The sequence below is a fragment of the Meles meles genome, chromosome 4 (assembly GCF_922984935.1).
Source record: "Meles meles chromosome 4, mMelMel3.1 paternal haplotype, whole genome shotgun sequence".
Classification (NCBI taxonomy): domain Eukaryota; kingdom Metazoa; phylum Chordata; class Mammalia; order Carnivora; family Mustelidae; genus Meles; species Meles meles.
In genome coordinates, this window is record NC_060069.1 from 146,379,696 (window position 1) to 146,402,801 (window position 23,106).

Below are 23,106 nucleotides of genomic sequence, written 5' to 3' on the forward strand. Positions count from 1 at the left end.
TGGTGGAGTAGGCAGATAAATCATACCAAATAAAATGGCAGATATGTCTACACCTCAGCAACAAATACTATTTTTAGGTAACAAGGAAAAACAGGTAACATTTCCCTATGCTTTTATATTTTTCATTTGTTCTATTTTTTTTTTTTTTTAAAAAGGGCCCTGTCTTTGGTATATGACTCATGCATATTTCAATCAATTAAAGAAGTAATTGTTTTTAGCACTTTTAGCCAGAATACAGAATTACCAAGGCTTAAAACTAGTCATTACTAGAGGTGTACCATATCCACATACTGTAGAATAACAGGGAATCTCTCAGGGCATTGTATTTCATTATGCTAGGACAAAGGTAAGTTCCTTAAAATTTTAATTAAAAAAAAAAACACAGTAATATTCACAACAAAATAAGAGAAGAAAATATGCCTGGGATCTCTACAGAAATGTATTCTCTTGAAGTAAATGGTATAACTACTGTCATGATAGTTACAGTCAAGACAAGACTGTTCATGTGGTTAGAAAAATAAGTTTAAGAATTCAGTGGCTCAAACATATTGATAGTAAGCAGAGTTCAAGAAACATGTTTTTAAATCTATGCATATACTTTCCATCATTCTCGTCTTTAAATCTTCTAGTAACTAGTAATAACGTTTTTTTCCTGCCAAACTTCCCCTATTTTACAATTTAGATAGCGTATGTATTCACGCTACAATCTGATTATACTGGTATTGGATGGCTAATCTTATTATTAAAATTTATAGCAAAGAACAGAGAAAATAAAAGGAAAAGATCTGCCCCAGGGGAACTAATTACATCCAATCCTTTTTTATGATCGCTATTGTTTCTGAGTGTTTAGCCCATAAGAACAAAGTATCTATTTGCATCTGATCGGACATTTTTCATTTGGCACTAGTCTCCCTTCACTATTCACACTGCATTTAAAACAATCATTTCAATAAGAATTTCTTAAAGGATTAAGGCTGGGTATTACTAAAATGATTAGACTTCTTACTAAAATGGATTAGACTTAATCTAAAATAGAAGATTGACCTTTGGAACATTAATCACTTTCCTTTCTTAGAACACGGTCCTAGGATATCTCTAGCCACTGGCACAGTTCTTGGCACAATTTGGTTGCTAAAAATGTTTGTTAATTAAATTAATGAATAACCCAGAGCTGAATGTGATTTCACAAATAGTTCCAGTAGCAAAATACATCTTTTGTGGTATCTGAGTTGTAAATAAGCATCTTTCCATTAAGATGAATTCCCAATTTTCATGAAACATAATTGATTTTCCAGCCCGACTTGATCTAACTATCCAGGGTGCTGGATTCCTTTAGGAAGCATATTCAAACTATTATCAGTCAGAATTCACTTCATCAACTTCAAAAGATAACAGAGCTTATCTTCTTATGGCTTGGGTTTTGATGTCAGGCTGATGTAATAATTTTGAAGGGAATTTCATGGCTTTTCCCTATAAAAGATATTTTATTTTATTATTTTTAAAATATTTTATTTATTTGTCAGAGGAAAGAGAGAGACAGTACAAGCAGAAGGAACAGCAGCCAGAGGAAGAGGCAGGCTTCCTGGACCCCGGGATCATGACCCGAGCCAAAGACAGACATTCAACCAACTGAGCCACCCAGGCATCCCTATAAAATATATTTTTTAAAAAATTAATTTACCCTGTTCTCAAATGTATTGTCTTTTCTTTTTTTTTTTTTTTTCGTTTTTAATGCAATTTCAGGGCTGCCTGGGTGGCTTAGTTGTTAGGTGTCTACCTTCGACTCAGGGTGTGATCCCTGGGTCCTGGGATAGAGCCCTGCATCCGGCTCCTTGCTGGGCGGGAAGCCTGCTTCTCCCTCTCACTCCGTCTGCTTGTGTTGCCTCCTTGCTGTCTCTCTCTGTCAAATAAATAAATAAAATCTTTAAAAAACAAAACAAAACAAAAAAATAAAATGCAACTTCTTATGTTTGGTGCTCCTGGGCTTGGGGTCACACATTTAACTGATTCAATGTCAATCATGTCTGAATGTGTAGCTTTTAATCGCACAGTTCAGGTAGGAGGTATGTTAAAACAGGACTAATTGGCCCTACTGTTCCATTCTGTAGCTTCATGCTTGATCTGGAAATCTGGCATCTTATCATAATAGACACTTATGTCTTAAACTATTCCTGATGAGAGAGAACGGTATGTCATGAACTTTTAAAAGCCCTAAGTGTAATCCAACCACGGAGAAGGAAATAAATGAATCACTTTATGAGGAGCAACCTAACCTTTCCAGATCACTAGGGACTTATTCAGAAAGCCTTCTCCTGAGCATTAACTTGCATCCCAGTGGTTTCCAGCCCTGTAACTAGGAAAGTTAATCACCTATCGAGAAAACGCAAATCTCTCCTCTTTCCACAAACAGGTTCAAGGCCATTATTTTCATAGTTCTACATCTTGGATTTCAAAAAATCTTCTCAAAAAATTTATCTCAGAAAAGATTTTATTTATTGATTTATTTGTGTGTGCGTGTGTGTGTGTGTGAGATAGAGAGAGAACAAGCAGGGGGAGTGGCAGGCAGAGGGAGAGAGAGAAGGAGGGAGACAGATGCTGGGCCTGACTCCAGGACCTTAAGATCATGACCTCAGCTGAGGGCAGACATTTAACCCAATGAACTACCCAGGTGCCCTGGATTGCAAGAAATCTTAAGCATATAAATGTAAAATGTAAACAATTTCTGTGCAAGTTTAAGAAAAAAAAAAACAACACTCTGAAGAGTTAAACCTTTTTCTGCTTGACATGGTCTCAGTTAAGTTTATTTTGCCCCTTTAGCCCTTAGAATTTCAGCATTTCACAGGCACCCCCACTGTTGAAAGAAAAACCTGGAGGAAAAAGTCATTCAGGGAAACATCCATGGGAATCTTTGGATCACAGCCATGTTCATCTTTAGAGCTAGGAGTTGAGCTAAAAATTTAAAGTTCACTACAAAATTCATCCACATTTCTTTCATCAGAAGAGCACATACATGGTTTCTGTAGTTAAAAATGCACATAAGGGGGCGCCTGGATGGCTCAGTGGGTTAAAGCCTCTGCCTTCGACTCAGGTCATGATCCCAGGGTCCTGGGATCGGGCCCCGCATCGGGCTCTCTGCTTGGCCGGGAGCCTGCTTCCCTTCCACTCTCCCCGCCTGTCTCTCTGCCTACTTGTGATCTCTGTCTGTCAAATAAATAAATAAAATCTTAAAAAAAAATGCATATAAGGCCAATGACTAACCCTGAAGTCTTGAGGAAGCAACTGAGCAAAGAGCACAGATTCTTGTGCCTGCCCCCATTCAGTGTGTCTCAAGGTTTGATAACGGGGAGGCATCAGATCACCCCTTCCCGGCACATCCAGATAACTGCCTTGGCTCTGGCCTTGTGCGGTCTCTGGCCTTGTGCAGCCCCCAGGAGAATAGAAAGTTATCTTCCCATTCCTTCCCTCCTCCACATGGAAGCAGATGACTTCTGACAGGGACTCGGCAACAAAGCCTCCATATATTCTGTCCTAACAACATATTCTAGCTTGTCTTTTCTTAGGGAGGAAAATATCTTACTACTTCACAATCTCATTTCAAGCTTCCACTAATCCTTTTTTCTAACATGGCTAACAAAAGCTGGAACAACTCCAATTGTGAAAGCGTAGAACAATTAACCCCAATCTGGAAATGGAGGAGGAAGAATCCTTTTCATTAAGTCAAGTATGTATTTCAAGTGATAGCTTATATAGATGGCAAACCAGAGAATTAGACACAGGTGGTGAAATCTGTAACATACAGACAGTAAGGGTGGTATTAATTGTCACTCACAATTAGTGACCTCCTGTTAAATCTGGTGGGCTTTAAATAGCTTTTTTCAGGATATTCTGCTATTTCTCTGAAATAACTGATTTGGGGTACTGTGACCTCATAAGGAATGTATATTTGGTCTCTTTCCCTAGTTCCTGACACAGAGCTCCTAAAACTCATAATTTCCTGAGTGACAAGGGTGACATCTTTTGTCAGAATATTCAGTTTTAATCCCTGGTTCCTGCCATAAGAGCTTCTAAGACCCTTGAAGGGATGAAGAGTTGTCTCTGGTACGCTACCACAGTGACTCTTGGAGGACAGTGGCTGGTTGCTAGAGGGACCAAGTCTGTGATTAGAGGTTTGGAACTTTTGGCCCCACCCTCTGTTCCCCAGGGTGGGGAGAGGGACCAGAGACTGAGTTTAATTACCAGTGGCCAGGGATTTAATCAGTTGTGCCTACCTAATGGAGCCTCCATAAAAAAACCCTCACAATGGGGTTCAGTGGTGAAGACAATGGGGCGCCAGGAGAGCAGCGGGCATGGGCGGCATGCAAGCTCCACACCCCTTTCTGCATACCTTGTCCCATGTATGGCTTCCATCTGCCATTCCTGAGTTACGTCCCTTATAATAAGTTGCTAACAATAAATAAAGCATTGAGGATTGTCACCTACAATGGCAGAAATACTAGACTGGCAGCAGACCTATCCACAGAGATCTAACAGGCCAGAAAGGACTGGCATGATATATTCAGAGCACTAAGTGAGAAAAATACACAGCCAAGAATACTATATCCAGCTAGGCTATTATTGAAAACAGAGAGATAAAAAGCTTCCAGGACAAACAAAAACTGAAAGAATTTGTAAACATCTAACCAGACCTACAGGAAATATTTAAAGGGGTCCTCTAAGCAAAAAGAGTGCCTGAAAGTAACATAGACCAGAAAAGAACAGAGACAATATACAGTTTCTAAACATCAACAATAAGACAGAAGAAAGAGAAATTAAGGAGTCGATCCCATTTACAATTCACCCAAGACCATAAGATACCTAGGAATAAACCCAATCAAGGAGGTAAAGAATCTGTACTCAGAGAACTATAAAGAACTCATGAAAGAAATTGAGGAAGACACAAAGAAATGGAAAAACATTCCATGCTCATGGATTGGAAGAACAAATACCGTGAAAAGGTCTACGGTACCTAAAGCAATCTACACATATAATGCAATCCCTATCAAAATACCACCAATTTTTCCCCCCAAAGAAATGGAACAAATAATCCTAAAATTTATATGGAACCAGAAAAGACCCTGAATAGCCAGAAGAATGTTGAAAAAGAAAACCAAAGTTGACAGCATGACAATTCCAGACTTCAAGCTCTATTACAAAGCTGTAATTATCAAGACAGTATGGTACTGGCAGAAAAAGAGACACATAGATCAATGGAACAGAATAGAGAGCCCAGATATGGACCTTCAACTCCAAGGTCAATTAATCTTCAACAAAGCAGGAAAGAATGTCCAATGGAAAACAGATAGTCTCTTCAATAAACGGTGCTGAGAAAACTGGACAGCCACATGCAGAAGAATGAAACTGGACCATTTCCTTATATCACACACAAAAATAGACTCAAAATGGATGAAAGATCTAAATGTCATACAGGAGTCCATCAAAATCCTTGAGGAGAATATAGGCAGCAACGTCTTCCTGGAAACATCACCAAAGGCAACGGAGGCAAGGGCAAAAATGAACTATTGGGATTTCATCAAGATCAAAAACTTTTGCATAGCAAAGGAAACAGTCAACAAAACCAAAAGACAACAGACAGAATGGGAGAAGATATTTGCAAATGACATAACAGATAAATGGCTAGTATCCAAAGTCTATAAGGAACTTACCAAACTCAACATCCAAAGAAAACATAATCCAATCAAGAAATGGGCAGGAGACATGAACAGACATTTCTGCAAAGAAGACATCCACATGGCCAACAGACACATGAAAAAGTGCTCAACATCACTCAGCATCAGGGAAATACAAATCAAAATCTCAATGAGATGCGACCTCACACCAGTCAGAATGGCTAAAAGTAACAAGTCAGGAAACAACAGATGTTGGTGAGGATGTGGAGAAAGGAGAACCCTCCTACACTGTTGGTGGGAATGCAAGCTGGTGTAGCCACTCCGGAAAACAGCATGGAGGTTCCTCAGAAAGTTGAAAATAGAGCTACCCTATGATCTGGCAATTGCACTACTGGGTATTTACCCCAAAGATACAAATGTAGTGATCCGAAGGGGCACATGCACCCCATGTTTATAGCAGCAACGTCCACCAGCCATCAAAAAATAAAAATCTTGATATTTGCAATGATGTGGATAGAACTAGAGGGTATTATGCTATGTGAAATAAGTCAGTCAGAGAAAGACAATTATCATATGATCTCACTGATATGAGGAATTTGAGAAATAAGACAGAGGATCTTGGGGAAGGAAGTGAAAAAGAAACAAGATGAAACCAGAGAGGCAGACAAACCATAAGAGAGTATTGATGATCTCAGGAATCAAACTGAGGGTTGCTGGAGGGGAGGCGGGTGGCCGGGATGGGCTGGCTGGGTGATGGACATTGGGGACTGTATGTGCTATGGTGAGCGTTGTGAATTGTGTAAGACTGATAAATTACAGACCTGTACCCCTGAAACAAATAATATATTATATGCTAATAAAATAAATAAATACACAAATACATAGCACTGATTTGAGTTCCTCGAGCTGTTCTAGTAAATTATTAAACCTAAGGAGGGGCTTATGGGAACCCCCGATTCATGGCTGGTTGGTCAGAAGGAAAAATGTGTGTGAAAAAATCTGACACTTGGGATTGGCATCTGAAATAGGGGACAGTCTGATAGGTCTTAGCCCTTAACCTGTGGGGCCTATGCTAACAATGGGTTGTTAGTGTCAGAATTATTTAACGTGAGGGAAAAGAACTTCACACATTTGGTAGCAGAATATAGAGAGTAGAGTTACACAGACCACATCTATAAATCAGTGAAGACAGTATACAGAACTGGAATTCAGGACCTGACCCAACCCCAGAATCAACACTTTTGGACCAACTCTACCATACATTGGATACAGAGCTTAGATCAACCAAACTGAGAGCAAAGAAGGGCCAGAAATTCCCTGGACTCGTAGGGCAGGTCTTCAATTTTTGTTTAGTCAAGCTGCGAGCCATCCTGAAGCTCTTAATGATGAACACATTAATATAACCCAGAAGGCAAAGCCCGGAGAGCTGTAGAAGAAACCATAAATAAAGGATGCTTGAAAGTAGACCACAGACCCTTGAAAAGATTTGTCAAACAGTCTTATCATCTTATACATGCCAACGGTGACACAATCTTGACTTTTTATCCCAGGACCCTGAGATCATGACCTGAGCTGAAGGCAGAGGCTTTAACCCACTGAGCCACCCAGGCACCCCAAAGATATGGACATTTATATTTCATTTCACCCTCTCCTCATACTCTTGCTAACCACAGTGCCTTGATCTAGTGGAAACATTAATGTGAAGAAACGTGAGACAAAGCTTATATAAACCCAAATGCAGCCTAGCATCTTTTTTTTTTTTTTAAAGATTTTATTTATTTATTTGACAGAGAGATCACAAGTAGTCAGAGAGGCAGGCAGAGAGAGAGAGGAGGAAGCAGGCTCTCCACAGAGCAGAGAGCCTGATGTGGGACTTGATCCCAGGACTCTGAGATCATGCCCCGAGTCAAAGGCAGAGGCTTAACCCACTGAGCCACCCAGGCGCCCCAGCCTAGCATCTTTAAACAGATCAGTGGATGAGCTTCACAAAATAAGTGAACTCCCTGAAAATGAAGGGGGTTGGAAATCAGAGGGGGGAATGAACCATGGGAGACTATGGACTCCGAGAAACTGAGGGTTTCAGAGGGGAGGGAACACTGGGTGTTATTCGTAAACACTGAATCTTGGAACACTACAGCAAAAAATAATGATGTATGGTGACTAACATAACGTTAAAAAAAAAACAAAAAAACACCAACTCCCTGAAACCCATGTGTAATTCTGTGTGTGTGCATATGTGTTTCTTGGGAGACGATCCCAAGTTGCTGTCTGTTCTAACAGGGTAGATGTCTGTAACAAGCCCGGCAGGTAAGGGCAGGTAATGACCCATGGGATCATTAAATAATGTGTTAGCATGCATTTGTCTAAAAAAATGAAGTATTTATGTTTTCATAATGGGTTCTGATTTTGAAGGATGAAATGAAAACAAGATATCAACATATTAATCTGTACATGCAACCTATGCTGGAATGAGATAGAACATCCCGATGCTGCACATTTTGATGATATCTGATGAAGAGCTGTTTTGACTTCAAAGGCAGTAATGAAACAGGGCTCTGTGGTGGAGGGAATCTGGTAATGAATATGGACTCAGAGGCACAGAACAGCTTTCACACTAATGCTTTTCCTACATGCTTCATAATTTTCTTTTTATTTTTTTTTGAAAGATTTTTATTTTGTATTTTGGAAGAGTGAGAGAGAGCACAAAAGAGCACAGGGAGGAGAGGCAGAGGAAGGGGGAGAGAGAGAATCTCAAATGAACTCCATGAACTGAGCACATGAGAACATGTTCATGAGAACATGAACTGAGCACAGAGCCCGATGTGGGACTGTGGGACTCAATCTCACAACCCTGAGGTCATGACTTGAGCCAAAATTAAGAGTTGGAGGCTCAACTGACTGAGCCACCCAGGCACCCCCTACTTCATAATTTTCTATTTAACTTAATTCAATTAAAAACAGAAAGCACTAGCATCTCTGGTATACATACTTCCTGTTGGTCTTTAGACGATCTGTCTGTTGAGCCTGGCAGTCAAAGCAAGGTAAGGAGGTCCTATTGAGAGGGTTTCCTGAAACACCACACAAACCACTCAGCATACACTACAGGATTTTGCTCAATGAGTGCTGATTCTCCTGTTTTCCTTTCCACTTGTTTGTTACTGGGTCTGTCCTTAAAAGCCCTCAAGTCAATGAGTCTCCTTGTGCTCATCAATTTTAACAAATCTCAACTAAAAATAAATAAATGATGAATGGATGGACAATAAGCATATAAGGTGATTTTCAACATAGCAGTCTTTTTAGGTACTTATTAAGTACTTTGATGTACTTTCAAGTATGTTGAGATCAGCATTACAAAATTTTTGTTGTATTAAAATCTAGAGGGAAGAATGTCTTAAATATCTTGGGACTCATGTGTCTCAGTGCCTTCAATATTAAGAACTAGGCAAATACTTTTTTTTTTAATTTACACAATTTTGTTTATTGATAGACATTCTTTTTTCACTTTTATTTACTTTTTTTTCCCCTTTTTAAAAAAATTTCTTTTCAGCCTAACAGAATTCATTGTTTATGTACCACACCCAGTGCTCCATGCAATACATGCCCTCCGTAATACCCACCACCTGGCTCCCCCAACCTCCCACCCCCCCGCCCCTTCAAAACCCTCAGATTGTTTTTCAGAGTCCACAGTCTTTCATGGTTCACCTCCCCTTCCAATTTCCCTCAACTCCCTTCTCCTCTCCATCTCCCAATGTCTTCCAATGTCATTTGTTATGCTCCACAAATAAGTGAAACCATATGATAGTTGACTCTCTGCTTATTTCACTCAGCATAATCTCTTCCAGTCCCACCCATGTTGCTACAAAAGTTAGGTATTCATCCTTTCAAAGACATTTTAACTTATTTACCGTCCATTATATTGAGATTCAGATGTCCCTTATTTACCTTGGCATGTAGATACACGCTCTCTACACTATTCTATAAATGCCCATATCTCTTCTTTTGACCTGAATTATTAGATTAGCAGAAAATGAAGACTTGTAGGGAGAAGAGGAGTTTGCAATATCACATGAAAACTTTTTAAAATGGGTAAGTTAAGCACCTCAATTTTGTACCCATTAATTTCTTTCCTTAATTTTCTCCAATGATTTTGCTGCTTCTTATTGAACATTTATTGTCCTGCTGTTAGAAAGCACTCAATCTCCATTCCGGGACAAAAATCACGTTCTTTGATGATATATCTCACAAATGATTACATTAAGGTTCTACCAAAGAATTCTATGTGGCAGTTTCCCAGAATCTCAGGAAAATTTAACATTTGGTCAAACTAATCAGAAATGAGAAAGGAAAGAAGGTTGGTTCTAAACAAAGTGCCATTTTTTTTCTTCCCCCTCAACCAAATGTTGAGGATCTGAATGTGAGGTATCAGATAGAAGCAGGAGACTAATTTTAGTGTGAAGATGGCTGCCATCCTGACACTGGGAAAAAAAAAATAACACAAACCACTGGCACACAGACAAGACAGATATACAGGAAAAATTTCCTAATTCTCACTTCCATGCAGAGAATGCTTCAAAGTCATTGTGATCAGGGGGCACCTAGATGGCTCAGTCCATTAAGCGGGCTGCTTGAGATTCTCTCTCCCTCCCTCCACCCCTCCCCACCATGGTCTCTCTCTCTAATAAATAAATATTTGGAAAAAAAAAAAAAAGGATGTTGTCTAATGAGTGATTTAGACTAAGTATCTATAAAGACACCAAAAATCTCAGCATGACAAAGAAATCTTTTGTAATTTGTCTCTCATCTTTTAGCACATTTCAGTTCTTGCTAATTAGGAGCTCCTGAGTTTTTCCAGACCTAAGCCATTTTTTAATTTTTAAAAAATATTTTATTTATTTATTTCACAGAGACAGAACACAAGCAGGGGAGCAGCAGGCAGAGAGAGAGGAAGAAGCAGGCTCTCCACTGAGCAGGAAGCCCAATGTGGGACTCAACCCCAGGACCCTAGGATCATGACCTGAAGCTGAAGGCAGTTGCTTAACCAACGCAGGTGCCCAGGAAGCTTTATTTTAAACAGAAATTCCTATCTAGCCTTTAGTTTATCTGTACAGAAGCTTGCTTAAGGCTAACTGCTCTCCAGATTGCAGACAATGTTGGCTAGTCAGGCAGTATCATTGTTTTCTCTCCATCTAGGAAGTAGAATCTTGACAATTACAAAAAGACAGGCTCAGATCACATTTAGCTCATCTTTCATGAGGCCGTAAGTTGCCTTGATATGAGCTCTGAGAAAGAAGGAAGTCAGAAGCACAGGTAGAGGTCTGTTTTTTTTTTTTTTTTAAAGATTTTATTTATTTATTTGACAGACAGAGATCCCAGATAGGCAGAGAGGTAGGCAGAGAGAGAAACAGAGGGGGAAGCAGACTCCGTGCGAGCAGAGAGCCTGATGTGGGGCTCGATCCCAGGACCCTGAGACCATGACCTGAGCTGAAGGCAGAGGCTTAACCCACTGAGCCACCCAGGCGCCCTGAGGTCTGTTTTTTTAAATGATGATAATTTAGTCTTAGAAGTACTTGAGTTTGGTAGTGATCCACTGTGTGATGCAACTCTGGAGAGGAATTTCACATTTCTCAGGGGGTGTGGGGGAGCAGAAGGATAACTCTGATTTTCCAAGGAAACTTCAAGAAAAGTGAAAAATTAAAGGGGCTGGTCCTTAGAAGAATCACTAGCTCTCTATAGATAAAGAGTTTATGCTGAGGGCAAAGACCAAATTATTCCTGAGGAAAACGCAATTGTTTCATCTCCTGTAATACTGGAAGTATTTGGATATTGTAAAATTCGACCCATACTTCAAACAATGAACTTGTAGATTGCCCATTTACTGGATCAGCCAGAGGGCACATAATTCATGAAAGAGGAAAATTAGAACATAAAGCACAGACACGAGGACTCACAAATGAAATTCATAGTACAGCAAAGCCTTCTAGCCACACAAAAACATCATCACCTAGTATGTCCAAGCTCAGGTTGAAAAACGTAGATAGAATTATGGATTAGGGACGCCTGGGTGGCTCAGTGGGTTAAAGCCTCTGCCTTTGGCTCAGGTTGTGATCCCAGAGTCCTGGGATCGAGCCCCACATCGGGCTCTCTGCTAGCCAGGGAGCCTGCTTCCCCTTCTCTCTCTGCCTACTTGTGATCTCTGTCTGTCAAATAAATAAATAAAAATCTTAAAAAAAAAAAAAAGAATTATGAATTAAACCTGAGCCTCAGAGAGGCCATGAAAACAATCCAAGTTATTTCAGATTTCCATGTGGCAAAGGCTGGGACTGGTGGAATATGGTCAGGGTTAACGGGATATTAATTTTGAAGGTGCTCTCAGCTCTAGAATCCACAGGGAAAAAACACTTTAACTAATTCATTTCCTTATATTCAACTAACCCTTACTGAATATTTCATACTTAACAGGCACTGTGTTAAATATGATGGAAATCTCAGAAAAATTTATTTATGGCTCCAATATAAGACATGACCTTCCTCAGACAGTAATAGGCACACTCCTGATTTGTCTTTTTTTTTTGTCTTCTAATAGCAATACAGAAAAAACTTAAAAAGGGACTTAGAACTTTCTTGCATTTTTCCAAAGTGCAGAGCCCTATCAAGCTATGTGTTAAAATAAACACTCAAAATAAAATTTAAATAAAACAATCATTAACTTAACAGAAATTGCAGGAAATGCCAAGATTGTAGGCCTGTGACTATCCAGCCCCAGTTTTTATTACATGGGAAAGTTTTATGCATTTCTAGGTATGAATTCAATAGACTTTGTGGATCAATCAACAACAATCTTGATTTTCTTTTTAAGATTTTACTTATTTTTCTTTATTTTTTTAGGATTTTATTTATTAATTCAACAGAGAGAGAGAGAGAGAGAGAGAGAACGAGAACAAGCAGGGGGAGTGGAAGAGAGAGAAGCAGGCTTCCCACTGAGCAGGGAGCCCCACGTGGGGCTCGAACCCAGAACCCTGGGATTATGACCTAAGCTGAAGGCAGACATTTAAGTGACTAAACCACCCAGGTGCCCCTTCAGATTATATTTTTTTAACAGAGTGAAAGAGGGAGGGAGAGAGAGAGAGAACATGAGCAGTAGGGCAGGGGTAGAGGGAGAAGCGGGCTCCCCGCGGAGCAGGGCATCCAGTGTGGGACTCCATCCCAGGACCCTGGAATCCCGCCCTGACTGGAAGGCAGATGCTTCCCTGACTGAGCCACCCAGCTGTCCCTAAATTTTTTTTTTTTTTAACAATAAAATAGTTCTCCCTAATCCAGTCTTAAATTTTTATTTCAAATAAACATGATGTTTACTTCTACATGAAGAGATCGACAGGCCCAGCACAAGCACGATTACGGCCAGCCTGAAACGATCCACTTTGGTAACACAGGAAGCTTTGGCAAAAACTCTTCTCCTCACTGTCTTCTGTGGGGTGGTGGGTTGCACGGAACCCAAAATTCTGAAACATGCATTTGCTGCATCGACTCCGTTCAGTTCTCGTCTTGTATTTAGCTCCATCAATGTTCTGTAGTGAAGACCCCACTTTGGAGATCAGGACTTTCAGCTGGAACGCTCCATTAAATGTCAGCAGTTAGCATCCTTGTCTCAACACCCACCCCCCTGCCCTGCCCTAGCAAAGGATCCCGATGGCCCTGACCCCCAAATCAAGTCCTCTACAAAAAGAGCACCAAGGAATCAAGGGACCTTTCTCCAAATGCATGTAAACAGAATTTTACTGAACAGTGCTAGGACAGAGATTTTTTTTTTTTCTGAATAGAGAATGAAAATGCTAATGTGATTTTTTTTTTTTTTCAAAAGGTTTTTGTTCAGAGAGGAAGTGTGGTCTAATAAGAGGGGCTGTGGTGGTCAGCTGTGACTTGGAGCTCCACTCTGTCTGTTAGGCAGGGCAGCAGCGTCACCCTGAACCTGACACTCGATCTCAGTGACATCACTAATGGAACAGGGTTCCACTATTCAATCCTGTCTCACCATCTATAAGAGCACTGGAAGCTCTTTTAAGGTTCCTTAGAGCTCTCAGCTTTCTGTACCGTAATGTCTGCAGAGAAAGAAAAATCAAAATGAGGGGCATCAATGTAAGTGGGTGGCTATTTGGTTTAGTTACATAATTTATGCAGATTGCTCCTTTCAGCCAAGATGGAATAATGAGAACAAGATTTACCCGGTCACCTGTAACAACCAGAAGAGACAGAACTATGTTTCTAAGAGATATTCGACATCAGGTGACGGGTAGTGAACACTGTGAAAGGGGAAATGAATGAGATGAGCCCTCCAGCTCCTCAAGCTTGTCGCCCGTGCGCTTCCAGGCTGTCACTCCAGGTGCAGGAACCAGCTGGAGCCTGGTGGAGTCCTACAGTTAAGGCAGGTGAGAGTCTAGAGGGACAAAGGCAGCCAGCAGTCGCAGGCAAGTGCCAGGAGAAAAGAGTTGCCCAGATGTGCACACAATGCCCCTTGAGAAAGTAGCTAAGTAATGATCAGGGCATGCAAGTAAAAGAACCCAACCAAGTCCATGGGGAAGAAAAAAACATCCAAAAGGACTAGAGGCAACAGTGCCTGCTGTTCACACAGGTCAGGAATAGCACCTGTTCTCACCATCCAGACAGGAAAACATGAATACTAGTATTTATGGTAGACTACTCAGAAGGCTCCTAACCTCCATATTGGAGAATAAGGAGCCATAAGCTGATAACCACTCTGATCCCACCTAACAAGTCTTAAAAGCAAAACCTGAAAGGACCAAACTGTTTCTGAGTAATTTAACAGCATTGCAGAACAAAGCTCAAGTAGAAAGGTATATAAAAGTACCCAGTACTCAATAAGGTAAAGTTCACTGTCTAACAGCCAATAAAAAATTACTAGATATGAAATGAAGGAAAATATCATGTATAATGAAAAAAAAATCAATCAAAATTGACCCAAAGCTGACATAGTGTTAGAGGTGGCAACCAAAGGTATTACAGTTACCATATATAATGCATTCCACACGTTCAAACACTTAATAAATGGAACATATAAAATAACAAACAAAAACCAGACTAAACTTCTAGATATGAAATGCATGAGATGAAAAACAGACAGATGGGGGTAACAGCTGATTGAAATCTCTATGGCACATCATAATCAAATTACTCAAAACTGGTGAGAAAGAGAAAATCTTCAGAGCAGCAGGATTTAAAAAAAGAAGATAGAGGCACCTCGAGGTTCAGTCAATTAAGGATTGGACTCCTGATTTCGACTCAGGCCATATCTCAGAGTCATGAGATTGAGCCCTCTGTGCTGGGTATGGAGTCTGCTCACCAGGCTCTCTCATCCTCTGCCCACTTCCCCCCTCTCTTAAAAAAATAATAAACAGATATATTATTTACAGAGACAAAGGATAAAAGTATTCTTATTGGAAACTATGCAAGTAAGACAGTGGAACACCATCATTAAAGTGGCTGAAGAAAAGAAGAAAACTTCATCCTAAAATTCTATACCCAGTAGAAATGTCTATCAAAAACATAGGTGAGGAGTGCCTGAGTGGCTCAGTGGGTTAAAGCCTCTGCCTTCAGCTCAGGTCATGATCTCAGGGTCCTGGGATTGAGTCTTGCATTGGGCTCTCTGATCAGCAGGGAGCCTGCTTCCTTCTCTCTCTCTCTCTCCCTCTCTGCCTACTTGTAAAATAAATAAAATATTAAAAAAAATATTTAAAAAATAGGTGAAATACAAATCTTTTCAGGTATACCCAAGGAAAAAGAATTCTTACCCAATCCACATGCATTAAAAAATTTTTTAAAGGGAAATCCTCTGGGTAGAAAGAAAATAATCCCAGAAGGATCTATACAAGGAATAAAGGGCACCAGAAACGGTAATTATTTTTCTTATTATGTAAAACTCTTTAAAAGATAACTTACTGTTTGAAAGAAAATTAATAATGTAGTATCGAAAACGTGTAACAACAACAGCACAAAGATTGGGAAAAAGGAAATGGAAGAATTTGAGTATGAGTTTCTTCTAATATACCTGAAATGGAATAATATCACTTATACTGGTATAATATTGTGAACTGTTAGAAAATTAAAAAAAAATTCTATTAGCCCAAATTTGGCCAAAAAAAAAAAAAAGAGAGAGAGAGAGAGAAGAAAAAGGGGACAAAGAACAGATGGGACAAATAGGAAACAGAGCAAGATGACAGATTTAGGTATAACTGTATCAATAATTTCATGAAATGTTCTCAATTAAAAGGCAAGGTTCAACTGTATGCTGCCTACAAGAAATGTACATCAAATAAAAAGACAGGTTAAACAAAAGTACAAGGATGGAAAAATGATATGCTAGGATAACACTGATCAAAATAAAGCTAAAATAGCTTTAATATCAGACAGAGTCATTTCAGAACAAAACATATGACCTGGGAGAAGCAGGGCATTTCATAATGAGAAGCAGCGGGGTGAAGGAGGACATAACAACTCTGAATGTTTATGCACCTAAAAACAAAGCCTCAAAATACAAAAAGCAAAACCTGGCAGCCTCACATGGGAAAATGTCAGACTTTAATATCAATTCCTTAGTAATGGATAGAACAGACAGACAAAACGCACACACACTCATGCTCAGAATGTTTCTGGTGTCTGAAGTAAACTTTCCCAAGAAGGCTCATTGAAGAGATATGCGTGCATTGCTTGCTAAGCTTTTCTGGGCATTTATTGCTGAAAAACCTTGTTGGCCTCCTGATGCCTCCTGACATGAGCGGACGCCATGACAGACGAGGGCTTTCCCCTCAGAGACTATGGAGGCTGTCTGAGCAGGAAACTAGAGTTCTAGCTTCTGTTATGACTTTAAAAATCCTGACACCTTGGCCAAATCGCAACTTCCCATGACGGTTGGTTATAGGTCTTTAGATAGGGAAGCTGGGCTTGGGTATATATAAAAATCCTGCCAGCCTTCCTGTGTGTGCGGTGCCCTACAGGAGCTGGGAGACCTACCCGAGGGGGAACGGCCTGCAGAGCAGTGATGTAATTCTCCAGAGCCAGGCGGCGGCGGTCGTTGAGCATGGCTTCCACGCGGGCCATGTGCGTCTCCACCAGCTGCTGCCTCTCGTTGGCGGCTTCCTGCTCCAGAGACTCCACTTTCTCCTGGAAGTGCTGTCGTTGCAAACACACACGTCAGTCGGGGATGGAATGAGGAGGACAGGGCAGCAAATGCAAGTGTTTCCAGCTGGGCACAGTAGGTCATTTCACTCAAAGATTTATAGTCCCTCCCACATTTTGACTAATTCACCGTGCTTTATGGGCTTCCTCCCTTTCCTGTCCTCCATCTCCCAACCTGATTTCTCACTGTAAATCTTTATTTTATAGGGTCCCTGAAGACTGATTTGACTAACCATAATACAGGATAAATTTCTGTGTTCTTAAAACTCTGAATTCCATAGCAGATAAAAAGAATTCCTCTTACTCGAAGTACTTTAATTTCAGAAAAAGACCAGGAGACTCTCACAGTTTCCTCGAAGGTAGTTTTGAGAGGAGTTCCTGCCACAAATTCTAATCATGATGTAATTTTTGCCAGAGGAAGAAGCAGCAGCAGCAGATTTTGGCCATCAGAACGATATATTATTGATACAAAGCAGACGGCAAATAACAATAGGAGTTTTATGGAAATGAATTGTAACTTGAGCTAATTAAAAGCAAATACAAGGAAAAATTTAAGAAACTGAATTACTGGACAATTATGATCCACAGACCAAATTGATGGGATGGTGAACAACCACCTGGGGAATATGACCATTCATCCAGAGATACTGGAAAATGTGTAGGCCTGTGCTGCTGGGTAAACTAGCCCGGGTTTTACCTGAATAACTGCTTTCTTGTCGGCTTTAGGCAAGTTCTTTGCCTGTCGTTCTGCCTCTTCCCATTCTCGCATGACCTACAAAATGAGAAAACATTTGAATTTAAAATCATCAGTTCTTTTTTCCCCCAATGTATATTTAATGAGAGATTATTTCCTTTCTGTACTTGACATTTTAAACATTTTAAAAAATTATCATATTCCAGTCCTATCTCAAAATGATTTATCTGACCTCCCACTAAGATGGAAATCATCTATCGTAGCAGAATATTAAGCATAAAGGCTCACATCTATTGAAGGAATATGGCCCTTTGAAACAAAGTTGGTCTTTTTTGCTTTTCCTCAGGAATGGCTGGAAGTCATTTTGTTTGATGTGCACAAATGTCAATGATTCATAAAAGGCATATATATATATATGTATTTCTTGAACAAAGATTTCCTCCGTTAAATTGAGTGCATTTTTTAGTCTTTTGTGAAAGCAAGTTATAAAACTTAAAACTGTGCATTTTTCAGACAGTAAAGTGGGGGAAGGCATGAACATGTTATGCGTGCGCACACATGCCATGAACATACTACCAAAAAGACGTTACACGACGGAGGAAGGAAAAGAAGAATTCCATTGTCACAGTTCCTCAGAGTCACCCCACTGATGGGTAATGAGGGCCTTTTGCTCACCCACCGCCATCACGCACAGCAAAGAATACCTGAGGTACCTCCAGAAATTCTGCGAGAGTACACATTATAATGTTCTGAACGGGGGCGCCTGGGTGGCTCAGTGGGTTAAAGCCTCTGCCTTTCGTTCAGGTCATGATCCCAGGGTCCTGGGATCGAGCCCCGCATCGGGCTTCCTGCTCTGCCTGCCTCTCTGCCTACTTGTGATCTCTGTCAAATAAATAAATAAAATCTTTAAAAAAAAAAAAAGCCTTATAAAAAAAAAAAAGCCTTATAATGTTCTGAACGTAGCCAAACATATTTTTGGCAAGTTATGCTAATTGAGTAACCAGGCTAATCTGTTTGGTAGGAAGAGAAAGCTTTCTCTTCCCATCCTTGAAGTTCACCGAGGATTATTACCGAGAGAGAGAGGTTCGTTCATTGACTTGAATGCAAAGAGAAGTCTGCAGCTGTCTGTTGTTGAAATAAAATGATACTAGATTCTTAACCACCTACGGCTGCCTTTCCTTTTCAAGTGTACTACTTTGCTATCAAGCCGAGTTTTCTAAGAGGAACTCGTAACCGAGCCAGGTGAAGTAAAGAACGGGAAGATCAAGGAAAGCAAAGGAATGGTGTACTGACAGGCGTGTACTTGCATACTTTGTAGACATACAAAGCATAAAAGAACCTGATTTCTGTACCGTAAGAGCCTGTTATTTATAGGTATTTATTCCTCAAGGAATCGATTTTTCTGACATCACCATTAAAAAAGAGAGAGAGACAGATCTGGATAAAAAACTACTGATAGAGAATTTCTATGAGATAATAACTTACCAAATCACTGTGTGGGTTTTTATTTAGGTATTTTATTCTCTAGCATTAATTTGCTGTGTACGATACAAGACTAGCTTCTTTGTGGTCTCTTTATACAAATTATGGAGAAAATAGAATGGAGTGAATTTTCTACTATCGTTGAAGAACATGTAAAAAAATAACCTGAAAAGGTCACAACAAGATTAGAACAAATGCCCCACTGCTATGAATAAGAAGAGAATACAAAAGAAAAGAAACATTATCCCAGATGCCTCAGTGTCTCTAAGAGTTAATGAAGGGCAGCGGTAGGGAGGGGGCTACGGAAGACTACCTTTGCTTTATGGATGAGATAAGGCTTGCAGCTTGCAATAAAAATATTTCAATTTCCTGCTTTGAGAACATTCACAGTGGCAGTACTCTACTATGAACTCTTCAGGCAAGGAATCTCAAAATTAGTTGGAGAGAGAAGCCAAATGTCTTACTGGACTGTGAAAACTGATCTCCTGTATATCTTTACATTTTTACCATTCCCCCTTGCCCACTCAGAACCTGGCCTGTAAACTTTGAGCTGGGGAAATACAGGGAATAATTAGATTTATTTGGCTAATAAACTAAAAATAAACAGTATTATAAAATGAAATCAAATTTGAATTTTAGAGGAATTTAATAATATCCTATACTCTCACAAATAAAACGATTCACTGATGCCATCACCCTAGGCCTATTTAATGCAAGATAAGGACACACCATAGGCTCAATGTCTCTCTGAACAATGGCTACCATTGAGGTGTCCCAGTAATAGATAACATTACTGCAGACCAGTTACATAGCAGACTCTGTATTTAACAGATTTATAAAATCTGTCGGATTAGTCATGGTGATCTCCATTTTATGGACCAGATTAAGTCACCTGCTCAAGGTCACAGAGAAAAAAAAAAAGGAGAATAAAGGATATAAACCAAGATCTTTGTGGCTCTAAGGACCATGCTTTTATCCTCTACTGCCCAGTCTGCCATTATGAAACATAAAAATTACATATATATCATATATATGATTTATATAAGTTATATTCTTATATAGCTAATTATATACATGTCTAGTTATATATAATATATAAATATACCTACAAGTATATATAAATTACATATATAATTATATAAAAATTGTTCAATGGCAAATTCAATGGGTGAACTAAGTTTTCTTGTATTTGGTGACAGGAAAAGGACTATTCCTAAGATATTGATGTTTATCTTAAAAATAATAAATTCAGAGAAAGGTCAAATTTCATTTTGGAGAATTTCATTTTAAGGATATATTACAACTGCTAAGTCCATAAGTAATATGTATAATTATTATAAGATATATAAACATGTAATAAAAGTATTTATAGACTATTCAGAATCTTCTGTTTTCTAGACACAACTCAGAACATATGCAAACAGAAATCTACAAGTTTAGTTATCATGATGCCCAACAACCCAATACCAAGGCCCCCAAATACCAAACTCCCCCCCCCCCCGTCAAATCTCTGTGTTCATAAGAAAACAAATAGTAACAAAAATTACAGTAAAAAGAAATTAAAATTCTCAGGTTGCTCCATATAGTCTTGTAAAGCAATTCCCCACTGAATGAACGAAAGTATCAGGATCATCAGATTTATGCATCTTCAAAGACTTGGCCGTTTCTTGTAGAGAAAATGACAACTAATACATAGTGAGTTAAGAGGCAGGCAGGCAAGTTCAATGGCAAACAGTCCTCAGAATTCAGTACCACAGATTAGGAAGATAAATGTTAATCTCAGGCATCTCTCTATCCTGGGGCCACTGGAATAAGCAGACAGCATTCTCGGCTCTAGGATCACATTTCTTAAGTTAGGTCAGATATATTATTTATCATAACTAAAAGATGAAGAAATTCCATAAAGATTTATATGGTTAAATAGATGTGCTAAACTAAAACTAAGTTACTATTCTAGGAAAGATCTAGAATATCTGAAACTGACATGTAGATAAAAAAATCACTAATAAGTTACTTGGCGCTGGAGATGCCAATGGGAGCTTTCAGAGTTTATTTTTTTTATTACTCTTTTTTTGGACTTCATTGTCCCTGAAATGGAATTTGAGGCCAGTGAGAAGGCTCTGAAAGCTTCACAGGGAAACAGTGAGATAGGATTTAAGTTTAAAAGATGCCATTTCAGGACCAATAAATATGACTCAACTGCTTTCTTAACAGTGATTATATATCAGCTGTGTTTTTCCTAAAGAAAAATCCTGCTTTCCAGAATTGCCTTCCGGTGAAATCTTACTATTCCATTCAACCTAGCTTCCTAGCTCAACTTGCCTTCAGGTTTTCATCATGGCCAAAAACTACTATTGCACATTATACTCTACAGCTAAAGTATTTTAGCTTTTTTTTTTCTTCCCTTGTTATTACTCCAAAATAAATTCAAGCATCATGGATCATGGTCACTCATCTTAAAAAAAAAAAAAAAAAAAGGTAATTGTGTCTTTCCAGATACATTAAACAGTTCTTTTTAAAATATAGGTTTTCATAAGAGACTCTTAATCTCAGGAAACAAACTGAGGGTTGCTGGGTAGGAGGGATAGGGTGGCTGGGTGATGGACATTGAGGAGGGTATGTGCTACGGTGAGTGCTGTGAATTGTGTAAGACTGATGATTCACAGACATCTACCCCCTGAAGCAAGTAATATATGATATGTTTATAAAAAAATAAAATATAGGTTTTATCATATTCAAGTATAGTGAGGTCAACAGATCAGGGGACAGATGCCATTGAAAAGATTATTACTCACATATAGTTCCCAAGAGGAGTGGCATGCCATGCCATGCCACTGAGGGAAGGAAGAGGGGAAGCCCCAGGGTGGGTTGTTAAGACAGAGTAAGTGAGGGGAAAATGTAGCCAGGAGTCTCTGGTTTCCTCAGGAAGGAATGGGTGAGTCAGGGTAAGCAGGTGAAGCAGGCTTAGATTTGGGCAGTTTAACAATTTTGATATATGGGTATAAGAGCTTTCCCTAGCTAACTACTATCTAGCCTTGAAGTGAACAGGGCAGGTGGATAGTGGGTCAGAGAGTAGGAGCAAAATGAAGAAGGTATCTGGGGGAAATGGACTTTGGAGAGGCTGGCTTGATTATGAAAGGTGTGCCTGAAGGCTAGTCATTTGCTACCTCTAGGAACTGGCTAACCCTGGGAGGAGCAGTCTCCCTAGAGTTGGTAAGGCTCCAGATGTTAAAACACATAGAATACAGAAAATTAAAGCCCATGACTAATGCCATCTTCTAAAGACTTCCTGTGATCTTAGAAAATATATAGCAGGCTAACCCATGAGTCCTATTTAATGTCCATTAAGAAAACTTTAAGTATTTCTGCTAAATATTACCAAAATCAGTGATACCTTCTGATATTTACTACAGAATATTAACACCAAAAAAAGGGAATGGTTGACTTTGACCTGAGAGATTTCCTCATTCACTCACTTATGTTTCCTTAAATCTGACTTTTCCTATGGTTTTCACACTCTGAATTGTAGGCTTCAAGTTAGGCAGTAACTGACAAGTGCGTGCTGATACATATTTGTTGAATGAATGAATGAAGCATCTGAGAAAGGGCTAAAATTATTATCTATCTCTAATAAATACAACATCCAGCACCAGGCACAGGCATATCAGAAATTGTAACTGATATTACTAGATATAAATTAGCCAGGTTTTGCAAATTTTTCAATTTGTTTCATAAAGAATTTGCTAAAAAACAAACAAGCCACGTTTTGCTACACAATGTGGTGAGAACACCGGGAGCAAGAAAGCTTCTAGTGCCGAATGCCATCTCTTGTGTTCCTTGTGTTGCTTTGTTGTAGACTGCGAAACCAGTCTTGAACCACTGTTACATTATCGATCGTTTACGAAACAAGGTGACATGATCATTATGGTTCACATTGCTTTTAGGTTCCCATGGTCCTATGAATTGGTTTTGGAAGAAATGTGAGGTTCAAAGGTATAATACTTTGGCATCTAATAAAAAAAAAATTCATCTTTACTAACAGATCATTTTAAGGGATTTTAATTTATAACATCATGG

The 23,106-nt window shown here is 39.3% G+C and overlaps 1 protein-coding gene across 1 annotated transcript in view; it reads right to left on the reverse strand.

Moving 5' to 3' along the window:
• The window catches only part of LOC123940094 (amyloid beta precursor protein), a 276,335-nt gene that overhangs the window by 72,101 nt on the left and 181,128 nt on the right, over positions 1-23,106 (reverse strand). The window contains 2 exon segments of the mRNA XM_046002443.1: positions 16,689-16,847; positions 17,551-17,625. Coding sequence (XP_045858399.1) covers positions 16,689-16,847; positions 17,551-17,625 — 234 coding nt within the window.